The sequence below is a fragment of the Lagopus muta genome, chromosome 18, assembly GCF_023343835.1.
Source record: "Lagopus muta isolate bLagMut1 chromosome 18, bLagMut1 primary, whole genome shotgun sequence".
NCBI lineage: Eukaryota > Metazoa > Chordata > Aves > Galliformes > Phasianidae > Lagopus > Lagopus muta.
Genome location: NC_064450.1, coordinates 10,854,986 through 10,867,833, shown reverse-complemented (window position 1 = coordinate 10,867,833; position 12,848 = coordinate 10,854,986). Strand labels below are relative to the sequence as shown.

General features: G+C 40.7%; 1 protein-coding gene across 8 annotated transcripts in view; it reads right to left on the bottom strand.

Annotated features, from left to right (window-relative positions):
- The window catches only part of LLGL2 (LLGL scribble cell polarity complex component 2), a 35,536-nt gene that overhangs the window by 1,171 nt on the left and 21,517 nt on the right, over positions 1-12,848 (bottom strand). For 7 of the 8 annotated variants that reach the window (XM_048964910.1, XM_048964912.1, XM_048964911.1 and 4 more), the window contains exons 9-26: positions 12,518-12,572; positions 12,171-12,325; positions 8,897-9,114; positions 8,327-8,394; positions 7,798-7,951; positions 7,585-7,689; positions 7,016-7,308; positions 6,624-6,777; positions 6,176-6,326; positions 5,393-5,509; positions 4,704-4,870; positions 3,680-3,944; positions 2,979-3,132; positions 2,330-2,367; positions 1,548-1,595; positions 961-1,003; positions 643-697; positions 145-206 (exon numbers count right to left, since the gene is read on the bottom strand). In XM_048964910.1, coding sequence (XP_048820867.1) covers positions 153-206; positions 643-697; positions 961-1,003; positions 1,548-1,595; positions 2,330-2,367; positions 2,979-3,132; positions 3,680-3,944; positions 4,704-4,870; positions 5,393-5,509; positions 6,176-6,326; positions 6,624-6,777; positions 7,016-7,308; positions 7,585-7,689; positions 7,798-7,951; positions 8,327-8,394; positions 8,897-9,114; positions 12,171-12,325; positions 12,518-12,572 — 2,294 coding nt within the window. In that variant the 3' untranslated portion in view covers positions 145-152. The remainder of the gene's footprint in view (positions 1-144; positions 207-642; positions 698-960; positions 1,004-1,547; positions 1,596-2,329; positions 2,368-2,978; positions 3,133-3,679; positions 3,945-4,703; positions 4,871-5,392; positions 5,510-6,175; positions 6,327-6,623; positions 6,778-7,015; positions 7,309-7,584; positions 7,690-7,797; positions 7,952-8,326; positions 8,395-8,896; positions 9,115-12,170; positions 12,326-12,517; positions 12,573-12,848) is intronic. The other variant, XM_048964906.1, reaches the window with a different exon arrangement.

The window sequence follows — 12,848 nt, the reverse complement described above, 5'->3', positions numbered from 1 at the left end:
ACACACAGCCAGCAGATTCCCAGCCTGAAAATTCAGACTGGAGTTCTGCACTACTGCAAACCACTTATATCAGATGAACGTTTATAATTTTGTGTTTTTCCTTTTCTACTTCAGTTGGCCTGAAATAACTTTTGCCTCACCTACCTCCTCCATTACTTAGTCTGTGTCCTACTGGACTTCTTGCCAAATTTCTTTCTGCAAAGCTCCTGCAATGACACAAGATCAGTTTTGTTACTGTGATGCAATACAAAGACATTCTCTCCCAGCTGCTGGCAGAAAACCAGGATTAAGTAGTGTCCAGAGCAAGTGCACAGAGCAGAGCATGTCAGGCAGTCACTTATCCTTATGCACCAGCAGTTACCAATCCCACCAAGCTTCCTGCATCCACTGCAAATAGTAGTCCTTTGTCTACATTTCTGTAACCCCTGGCACCTGAACATCAGTATTCTAAGGATACAAGATAAAGCCCCGCACCCATGGTGGTAGCTTAGCTCTACTGTACAGACAGAATGGGAGCAGAGATACTGAATATGTCCAAGTGACAACTGTCAAGCCAGGATTAAAATTCCAGAGTCCCATCCTCGGCCAACTAAGCCCATGTGGCCTGACCTTAGATCAGTATGGGTTGACACAAATATAAACCTGTATGCGAATAGTCAGAGTCCTGTTCCTTTGGGATGTGGGAATGTGATCTCTCCTGCTTTTCGGAGAGAAAGAGACAAAGCATTATTCATTAAAAAAAAAAAAAAATATATATATATATATATATATATATATATTTTAGGGACAACATGTGAAAAAGAATCAGCATCTCTCATACTCTTCTTCCCTTTGACAGTTCGTCAACTGGCTCTAGCACAAGGAGCTCTACCACCTTTTGTTGGGCACTGCCCTACTGTCACTAGAAATGCCCTCCTTTGTCACTCCCACCCTTAGAAACACAAGTTGGTAGATACTCACCCTCTTCCCCCCTCCAGAGTACTCTGGATCTCCTTCAGGACTTCTGGAAAGCAGAGAGTTAAAACAGTGAGCTAAGACAGCAGAGATCTGCTTTCAAGGCAGCAGACGAGCTGCATTCCACCCCCTAGCAGAGAAGCCTTTAAACTTGCTTCCTTCCAAGGGAAGTCAAACCTTGTAATATCATTCCCTTTCAGTAGTACTGGCTTTTACTGAATAGGCTGGCATAAAGGATGGAAGCAGTCACATGCTAGATGAAGTGTTGCCAGCAATGGTGTACATGAGAACTAAAATAAACAGTTGATTCCAGATGTAATTTCACACAAGCCTTACTGGAAAGTAAAGGTTCTTCTCTTAACACTGTGGTGAACGCAGCTAAGTGTAATAACTCCCGCCTTAGGGCATGACTATCAGCCCAATCCCTTATTTCTTCTAACTCGCGGGAAAACAAACACAATATTTCCACCAGTCTCGCAGAACTTCAGATTACTTAGGATTGAAGGCTGGAACTCAAAATCCCCAGCAACTTTCTTCTTTCCCCATCAAGAAAGGCAGATGCCCCGATTTTAGCACGATTTCATCTTACTCACTTTCATCATTGAGTAAGGCATGATCCATCAGCCTTCCAGAATTCCTTTCTTAAAAAATAAAAAAATAAAAAATAAAAAAAATTAAAAAATAGAAATCCGAAAAAGTTGAAAAAAAGCTTTGATCTAAAAACATTTATCCTTTCCCGTACGGAAACCGTCAGGTCACAGCCTGACCCAGGGACTGAGCACCTGGTGAATGGGCATAGCCAGCCCCTGCCAGCCAGCCAGAGGGAAAATTTACCTGGAGGACCAGAAAGGGTGACCCTGAGTCTGCTCTCCCTAAGCTCATTTAAAGGCTGGCAGCCTCAAAGGAAGGATAGCTACTCAGAGATCACCTCCTTTGGGATACTTGGTGAGCCTTCATCCTCAGAGGGGATTTTAACTGCTACCTTTCTTGGGTGATCTGAAAGTGGCTTAAAGCAGTTATATCTGCCACTACTCGTACTTACATTCCCACAATAGAACTGTTTTGATTTTTTTCCTCATTAAGTAACTGTTGACTACAATGAATGCTTCACAACTAATTCTTAACGCCTCTCACATACGGAGATGGTATTTTTCCAGCAAGACTATTCAGCTAACAAAACATACAATCTGTAATATCGGACATATCTTCTTACAGTCTCTTCCAGCAAAAGCTGCGTTCTACTCTGTCTAGGCAGCTTTGCCACACCCTATCTACCTTAGTAACTGCTGTGTCCAGGCAGGTCAGAATCTTTCCCTAGTTTCTCTTCTTTCCCTTTTCTTAGGCAGCAAATAACATATTTCCTATTTCTGCTTACCATCTTCTCCATAGTCACCTGAACTTCTTCCTGAACACCTGGGAAAGGAAAGGGGACAGAAAACAAACACTGACTCAAAGAGTAGGTGCAGAGAATTCACAAATCTTCTTGGCAGCTACAAGAAATTCCACTACACGTTAACTAAACGGCTTGTTAATTAAGAATGTAGTAAGGACTTGATTATTTGTTGATGATAAAGAATTCTATGGACCCAAGAGAACCTAAATAGTCTACCATTATGTGCTGAAGTTCTGAGAGGAGGAACACTAGATTTTCTCTCAGAGCAATAATTTAATTTCTTCAGCAATGAATAGCCCCCCAGGTCTCCAAGAATCAGGTGTCAGTCTGATAATGTTAGAGAACAAGTAACACAAGCTAGAGCTTAGAGTTGATGACTCTAGTTTAGGGACACAACTCCCAGTGCTTCCCTGCTTTGTCCCAGCAGCTGTACAGAAGCAGGAAAACCAGCACAGAGAAAGTTACATTTCCTCATTTCAATACATCTAGGAATATTGTCATTGAAAAGCTTCCACCAACATGGAAAGGGAGACAAAAGAACTCATAATAATGCTTGCTTGTATCAACTGCAACACAGGAGCAGATCCCAATGTTCAGATGCAATCAGTATGCCGAGTTTTACAGTCTTTACCTGGATTTTCTTGAAGCATTCTCCATGACAGACCTACTGTGCGCGTGATTGTTGCTTGAAACTTCTGGCACATCCACAACACACCGGGGCTCCACTAACCATTTGGTAGAAAGGGAAAACCTCTCAAACTCTGATGGTGAGATGAGATAGAAGCCTATAGAGGATTGCAAATATATAAGCAATTCTCGAACCCAGGAAAACAGAGATTAGCCAAAAAAAAAAAACCAAATAAAAGAAAACCACCCTATATTCTAAGGGTACTCTCTGGCAGAAAGAGCTTGCATTTTCTCCTCTTTAAATAAGGTAGAATCATTGAGGAAGACATTACCTCAGTTTCCCAAGTATTTGTTAGCCTAGAGACTGAGCAATATTATGTTGAAAGATAACTACCTTGCAGTACTCACATTCCTGAAAAGCAGCAGAAAAAGATGTAAAAACTGAACTACAAAGAAGAGACGAGTCTTCAACAGACATAAAATGTTGGATGCCAATTTTTACATTCCTGAGCGTTGAGCCACAGGTAACAGAAGACACAATGCAGCTATTTTTACCGTTCCTGCTGCTCAGAGAGCCTCTCCCATATCTCCAGACACCTGGATGATGTTTAGAACTAGCTGTTCTGGCCATTAAGCCCTACACTCACTATTCCATTGTTTCAAACATGCAGTAGGGTCAGATATTCTGGGAGAAGCATGCCTTACCTTGGCCATATTTAGTGAAAACGCAGGATGCAATGCCACTCACATCCTCTTTACGAATGCAAGGGTAGCGAATCTGTAACTTCAGGAAGGGCAGTGAGACGATCTGAATGTCTCCCAGGTTAGTCAGGACAGTCAGGTCATTTTCACTGTAATCATCAGTCTTGCAGCTGCCAAAGTTAGCAACCATCACTTTTCTTACTCTACAGCCTTCCAGTGCTGTCAGTTTGAGCTTCAGTTTTGAGCTAACCTTGGGCAGTGTAAAGACCTGTCAACAGAAACAAGACATTGATTCTCCTTCCTGAACAAAGGTACGGCTGCACCCCAAGACATGCGCCGCTTGTTCCTTTAACAGTGTTTTCATTCACAGTGAATACAGTCAAGTGTAATCTGAGTCAATCTGGCTTCCCATTCATGGGACAAGTAACCTGCCACAGTCAGTGTTACAATCTGTTTCTGTTCTGAATCTGCTTGTTCTGATAACAGGGGGTTTTACTCTTCAGGCTGCAAATTGCATTTCTCTACTAATTATTTCAAGATCCTTTCATATTTGGCTACAAATTTTTACAGAAAAAAGGGGTTTACAATGTGCAATCTTCTGTATTTAAAAGCCTACAGCAAGCTACTTAAAGCCTTCTCCACACTCACTGGCTAGCATACCAAAACAAGAAACTTTTTGGTTGCTTCATAGAAACATCTACCAACTGTTGCTTCTGTGTAGCATTGCAACCAACTAACTAATCACAGTTAAAGCTGTTTCCCAAAAGCAAAAGGTACCTCACCTGAAGAGTATTAAAAATATTGGAATAAAATGTATATGTACACCATGCACATCGTTATGCAGAACATCCAATTCATCACCATACACCTAATTCATGGACTGTACCAAACAAAAATGTCACCCCAGGGGTGTTATAACAGTACTGATGAATAAGCACTCCCAAGAGTTCTCCTGCCACTGAACACTGTGCAGGACTGTAGCAGGTTTTAGGCAAGAGTTCACACAAACCTCCTGAATGATAGTCACCTTAAATTGCTCTTCGGATACCACCAGTAGTTGATGGCTGCCTTGCATATCAGGGCTCTTAGAAAGGTCATGTGCTACTTCCAGAGGTTCTGGGAGAGGTATGTTGCGCCCATCCAAGACAAGTATACTCACAACAGGTGCCCTGTGCATCAGCTGAATTTCTTTGGCTAACAATGCAAGATGAAAAACAAAAAGATAACAGGAGTGTAGTCAGAGACATTGTTAAAAACCTCACTCACTTCCTCTTAGAGGTGGAGACCTATATAACATTTCCATAGAAACACTGACTAAAAGATTTAGGAGTTGAAGGATATTTGAACATAAATGGTTCTTGTTAAACAGTAAACATTATTAGTAACCGTAAAGATAACAGGTAGTACTGTCAAAATAAGGTATGTGCACTGTGGCTTGATATTAAACTTCAGTGGCAGCTGATGTAAGTTTAGATTTCTGAAGTTAGTGGGAAATAAAGCTAAAGTACACCAAACAGTACTGCAGTTCACTTACTCTGCAATTCAGTTACCATAGTGTCATCTAACTCAGATGCTGCTTCATTTACCTCCACTCTCAAACAGTAGTAATTGAGCTACCTTGCCTTCCTGTTTTTGTGGTTCAAGACATGCAACTCATACTTATACAAGCGACAGGTCAGATCTACAAGGACACTAGCTTTCACAAAGCATACTTACCCTGCTCTGCCCTGACAGGTTCATCCATCCTTCTCTCTGCTGGTGGAACACGCAAACAGAAGGCATAGACTGTACCTCCATTGGTGCCTGCCCACAAGGATGGGCAGTGGCGGGAGCCTACAGCAACAAGAGAGCTTGTGAGCTAGCCACCTTGGACACGCACAAGTTATTTACATCCTCCCTTTGTTTGCATCCTAAATAGTCTTACATTGGGCAGGCTTGCCAGGGAAACTACAGGTTCTTAGCACTTCTCTTTCCAATATGCCTCTGTCAGAAGCTCTTAAGCGTGAACATAACATGTGAGCAAAAGGAATGGAATGGTGCTTCCATCACTCACAACAATTACTGCATCCATTTTTCACATTTGTATCAGAGACAAGCAAGGAAAAGCTGGGCAAAGTATCAGCTTGGGCTCTGATGCACAGTACCAATCACTCTCAGCAAAATTAAATTCTCTGCTGGGGCAAGGATGAACTTCAAAGCAATGAGATAAGGAAAAGCTTATACTCACAAGCCAGAAGTCATTCTATCACCTTTGAAAACCATACATATAGACTGCATCCAAAGATGAACTACTACTTGCCTTGGATTAGCCAGCAGACAGAATGGGTAGACAACAATTTTGCATGTTAACAGATGCTCTTGTTCTATATTAGTTTTTTGGTATAACACAAAGTAGGATACAGAAGGCACTGAAATTTCCTGGCAGTAGATCCTAATGCATTCCTTGGCAAAAGGAGGGAAAAAACTATCCAGAAGAAAGGAGATGCCTTTTCTACTTACTGTCTCTCAAGAAGGTATCAGCAAAATATAAGGTGCGCACAAAGCCAGTGAAAGAGTCTTCTGCAGATCGGGCTTCAATCTTCCGTTGGACTGGGGCCAGTTCCATTTCCTGTAACATGCCCTGATCAAATTTGCCATTTGCTTCGTGTGTCTTCAAAGATGAGGAGACATAGGGATGAGAGTGAAACAGTAAGAACAGCAGTAAAAGGAAAAGCACCTTCATAACAGTGATCAGATATATTCTGAATCATAGGTTCAACTTGAGAAGAGTATATTTTCACTAAAATCCTATTTTTATTTAATAGGCAGTAGCACTGTAAGTCATTTTTGCCCTTACATACCAATAGATAACAGTATGTAAATGATCTCCTGCTCTAGGCAGTCTAAATTGGAAGCCTACGTGTTCCATGTTGTGAGCAAATGGAACGCAAAAAAGCGAACCCCTCACCTCTGAGGTATTTCCACCAACTCCTCGTCGCTTCCTACTGGACACTCGGCTTCTTCTAATCCGCCTGAATGACTGACGGAGGGACTTTTTCAAGGACTTCACTCGAGACAGTGGGCCTTCTAAAGCCAACTGATCACTGGGATGAAGTGTACATCTGAAAGGAGGGAGACGCACCGTCAGTTTCTACTGGGTGACAAACACTCCCAAGAGTCTAACAGGACATACACAAATGCCTGTACAAGAATATGTCTACGTTCTTGAAGATCCTCAAGGACAATTGAGACAGGGCTTGTTATACTGATTGCTATTAAGATACCTCTTCTCATGATATGCTCAGTTAGCAATTTCACATCATCATGAATAGGGGATTACTCAGAAAGTAAGATACTTACTTGACAAAAACCAGTCGTCTCTGCTGGTGATCAAAAAGTCCAAAGCCATGACTAGTACCAAAGGCCACAAGCTTCCATTCAGAGTGAAGGGCCAATGAGGTGACGACAGCTGGTGGTTGACACTGGACAAGGACAAATGGCTGAAAACCAGCTTCAAATCGAACAGGTCCATCTCGAGTCTTCAGTTGCTCATGACCTTTCCATCGATAGCCCTCTTGGTCCTGCAGCAGATCTGCTTCAACATGATCAACAACATGTTCTGCACCTTCATCATTCAGTTCCATTACCAGTACCTGAAAGAAAGAGGACAAGTTCTGCTACAGCTTCTATTGTTCAAGCAGTCCTCCGAGCTGCAGGCCCTCTAAGCAGTTGAAAAACCAGAACACTTCTCAGAGCTCATAAGGAGTTAAATAAAATCTGAAAGACAGATCTGAGAAAGTAGAGAACTATAAAAAACACTTCCAGCAACTGAACCAATTTGCCGCTACAGAAATAGACACTTCCAACTTTAACGTATCTTCAAGTTGCGCTGAGACAATCTGCACTAAAAATAAGCTTTATTTCAGTACCTGCCCTGCTGTACCAGCTACAGCCAAGTATCCACTGTATTTACACAGGTAGATCTTCTGGATCCCAAGTCTAGGATCATCGCTATAAGGGTCAAAGGTACCAACCTAGATGAGAGAATATACAACAGGTAGACTTTGCAGATGCATTAATGATGCCAAAAATCAAAACTGCTCAGGTTTTCAGAAGGCTTCCACATGCAACAGCTATCTTACCTTGCGAAGAGGAGGCCATTCATCCTCACCCATTGTGTTCATGTTATCATTGGGATCAGCATCTGTGAGAAATACTCTTACTGTGCTTAGCTTATAAAGGAGATGTAAGCAGACACCAGATGCATCCCAAAACCGCACAGTGCCATCTTCATGTCTGTATGAAGAAAAAAAGGCTTTATAACCTGCATGACTAAGTTCTGTATTTACACTGCTCCCTTTGAACCAGTCTGGATTACTGCCTGCACTTCTACACTGGTGTTTGTGAGGCAGAATGGGTAACTAACTCTTCAGGATCACAAATAAAACAACATTATAGGATAATCTGCGGATGCCACATCCTGTTTGCTCAGAAGCAGAAGATTTTAGCATTATAAAGCTAACAAACTGAGCTTGGAGATTTGTGAAGTTGCAGCCTTCTCTCTACCAAATAAGCAGACATTAATCTTACATGAAAGCCTCAGTTCAAAGGACAAAAAGCAACTGAAAATGGCTCTGTGACTTTTTATTTATTTTTTTAATAAGTACATACCCTGTTAGAAGCAAGTCCCTCTGAGGAGGATCAGGAGCTATGTTGGTGCCACCATCAATTGGCCATGGCTACAAACACATTAAGAGAAGACAGTGACTTCCTAGGCAATGACAGTGTGGAGAGAATATCAGCCAGGAGGAGAGCATGAACTTCAGTGCAAACGGAAGTGAAATAGTTCTTGCTGCTATAGCTTTTGTTAGGATTAGATGTTCTGACACCGGCTGTGCTTTTCAGTGTAAGACACTCTACACATTTCCTCAAGAAGCTGTGCCAAAAGCTCCATGCTTCTAAATGAGAAGTTTGTTATAACTGACAGCTGAGAATGCTAAGATTTCCTTTCTAGCTTGTTAAAGCCTGACAAAAATAACATATTTTAATACCCCAGCATGAGTAACTGTTGGTAGTGCTCTGGAAAAAAAAAAAAAAACATTCTCAACTCTATTAAGCAGCAGGATGTCTGCTGATGACTCATCCGTCCACATGCAGTCAACAGTGCAGATCACCCACATAATGAGCAGTCAAGCTCTTCTTAAATATATGGGAACACGTGTACCTTTAAAGCTGCCATACCATATTTGAGTAGTGAACATTCTGCTTGCTCCCAGCACTAATAATCCTCTCCCAGAGTTTCAGTGGGATGTTGGAGACATGGTGTGAGCAAGTGATGGCTGAGCAGTGGAGAGAAGCCAAGTATGGAGGATGGACTGCTGGCCAGCCTGCAGATTTTAAGTCTATAACTATCAGCTCTTCTTCTGCCAGCACCACCATAGCAGAAGGGTCATCAAACTCTGCAGAAACAAGATTCATTGATGTTGACAAAAATTACTACCCAAGATTAATATAAACAAGCTTCTGGTAAGTCTCACACTAAAACTGCAACTATGAAGCTCTACAGAAACATGTTTTTGTTGGCAACGCCACTAAACGTTTCTGTTTTTACTGGGCCTATTAAGGCACTAATATTAATAAATCTCAAGATACTAAAGATTATGGGTTTTTTTATCTCACTGCTGGGACCAGAGTGACTGTATGGATTACACTGCAGAATAAAATGAAATGTTAGCAACATCCATGACTACACATCACAAGTTCAAACACACCACAACAGATACACACAGCCAGAACTCTACACTTACCTACAGCTAATTAACAGCATATGGTGAACAGAAACGCATACAGCCCAGCAGTGTCCCACTTAGTGCTGTTAGAACCACAGTCTGTCTAAGGTAAGCTGCTTAAACACAGTAATGCTTCAGGTTCTGCAGAATGTTCCTCTGCCTGAGCTGACCAGTTTCCAATTCAGCTATCTTACTCCTCAGTTTTCCCCGATTCTAAAGTATTGTGCCACATTTTCTGCACTTTTTAAAGAGTGTGCACATCATACAATTTATGTTTATATGTATATAAGACAAAATTTAAAAAGAAATCTATTATTAGAATCTTATAGGTGACATCTGACACAATCAAGAAGATTTTTTTTTGTAACTAATAATTAAACCAAGTGGAAAAAACACCCTGCAAGGACTGTATTATGGTAGCACGTGTATGATAGCCACTATAGTAAATGGTGGGAAAAACCAAAAACACAGATCCAGTAACAACATACCTAGAGGAAATTTAAGTCAATGCATAGCTCTAAATGTGTTGTCGCAGCAAGGGTTTGGGGGTGGTAATCAGTGTGAGCCAAAAGCCAATTGCAGCTCTTTGCTGACAATCCCTACTATCCTGTGCTTTCATTTCCCCCAGAATATAGTTACAAGAATGCATGCCTATAAGCAAGCACATACCAAGGCTATCATTCAGTAGAATTAACTTCAAGTAATTAGTATTTGGCATCACAATTAGTTAGACACCCCAAGTTTCATCTGACTGGCAACAGCCATAATACAGCACTAATCAGTTCAGTTTCTTCATGAAAAAGAAAAAATTACATTCAGTTTTAGATGCTTTATTATGCGTTCATTCACAGTTCCCAGTGAACTTCTAAATAAAGGACAGATATGATATTACCTATAGCATCATTCATGATCAGCCCTGCACTGTATCTACTATTGCCAATATTAAACTTATGTACTATTTTAAAAGTATTATTTTCCCTACAAAGGCACATATCTGAGCTCACTGCTTATGGCAAACACCTATTTTAAGCTTCTGAAGTAGCAAGCATACTAGTTTGTTTTGTTTTCCACCATGACTGACATACACCCATCCATAAAAAGTAAACGAAAACAGTATTAGTGTTTTTTCAAAATTGATTTCACAGTATATTTAGGATAGAGGAATGTCATCGCCAACCACCATGCTGCAACACATGAACTTTGTGCTTATTAAACTAAGTGGGTTTTGTCTACAATTAATACCTTCATTTTGCCATTGCAGGGAAGACTGCTTAAGGGGAAACAAGGCAAGCTACGCACATCCAAATAAGCTCAGGCAATCAGCCACAAGAAAGCTCGTCAAGAACAGAAACCTCATTTTATTGTAAAAATGTATTTATTTATTTATTTATTTATTAAAGTGCAACAACTTCAGCTCCCTGTAGAAGCTTCGGTCTGTAGTCACTAGAAGATAGCTTAACTGGATACTTTAATCCTTGGGATGTAAAAATATAAAGTCTCTTAATCTCAGTTACTTAATCCTAAAGGGACTTAAAATTCAATTCCTGCATATTATTTCTTCATAGAAAGTGACTGGTTTCTTTAATGATAAAAAGCTAAACAGTGCTTCAAAACTAATGGTTCAGCACAATGGGAAGATGTTTATAAAAAGCATCCCTGTGTAGGTAAAGACTAGAATAACAAACATGTACAGGCAGTTCACCTCAGTAACACCCTACCTATTTCATGACTTAAGAAGGTCTGCTTAAGAAGTGCAGTAGGGAGCAACATTCCTTCACCAGATTTGTAGTCTGTTTTATGCAGTAAGCCAGAGGGAGCCAACCTACACACACACACACACACACACACACACACACACACTTGAATGCCTGCTACAGCACAGTACATGCTGAGAGCTGTCACCATCACCACTCACAGTATGCAAGACAAATAGGCAAACCAGAAAACCTGGGAAGATTCAGCAATGCAGATTTGCTTACAAGCCACTGAAAGGGATCAGACCAAACTGCACAAGTCTAGATGCAACTTCCAATACTGCACATTTGTGGAGCTTGAAATAGCAATTTTACTTTCAGTTTCTTCAAGTTAACCAGAAACAAGAACTACATCAGCATTTGGGAAAAACTCCTGACAATTCCATGTTATAGTGGAAGAAAAGGCAAAGAAGTCCTTCAGCAGAAGTAAAAATCTGACAAACTGAAACATGTTGCAGAATGAGTGCTATTTGGTATTTTGCTATTTACATTCAGGTTCACCAGCAGTAAGTAAATTAAGTTCCCTACATACTAATCCTGGGTTCTGCTCCCTCCGCTGATTTATTACCCAGAGGCCTAGTCATAAATCCATGTAGTAATTAAAAGAAACAGTTTCTCAGTGGGAGTAAATTCTATTTTTAATTATTGCCTTCTCTGAAATGCTGTTTTCAAACAGCAATATTCAGATCCTGATTTTACTACCTGGTTATGTCCAGCGTCCTGCTTATGCAGACATGAACTTAAGAGATCTTTTCTCACTAATGAAGTAGATAATAATTTAATGAATGTAATCGGCCCATTCATTCTGTCAGTATTTCACACTTCATTTTTAAAGGACAAAATCTCTCACTTCAAACTGTCTGAGAGCTTCTTGAGATTCAACTTCTTCACAATTCATAAGCTACTTACACCAGGTTTCTAGATGAGTACACAGGTATTCTAGCTATTCATCGATGACATGCAACCACATACCTGCAGTAGGCTCTGAACTGAAGATGATAAAGAAGTCTATCACTCGCGATGTGAAGTCAAAGGCTATTTGCTGGCTGCCATGAATAACAGAGATACTGTGCCGGTCACCATAACTAGCCCGGGGCATCCCCCCTTGGAATATAATGTAAGGAAGCCTTAAGAGAAAGATACAGCATATGCTGAAGTAAGAAGCAAGCACAACTTCAAAGACAAAGTCAAACTTTGACAAAAAAAAAAAACCCTACATCTTAAAAAGCTCCTCTGAAGTGCTCTTATGGTAACATACACTATATCCTTTAAGTACTTCTTTTCAAAGCTAAGGACAAAGGAATATAACACAACCTTACCCATTCCTTGTTGTCTGCCAGTAGATCTTAGAGATGGCCTTGCATGGAAAAGGACCTATGAGAACAGAGCTAGTTACCATAATTGAAGAAGTGCATCCTCACTTCAGATGTCCTTTATTCTGCTTTACTTAGGTCAGTTCAGTGACCAAGAGAAGGAGAGTCACCTGAACTAGTAAACAAAACTTCCCCAGACCAAGCCACATCAGACAACAAGTCTGCTGGAACATGCGGATCACAGTTACTCCTCAGGAAAACAACGCTTAGATTCAGGGAAAGTTTTGAACTACATTGCTGATGGCTAACAGAGTACAGAAGCTGATTAATGTTGAAA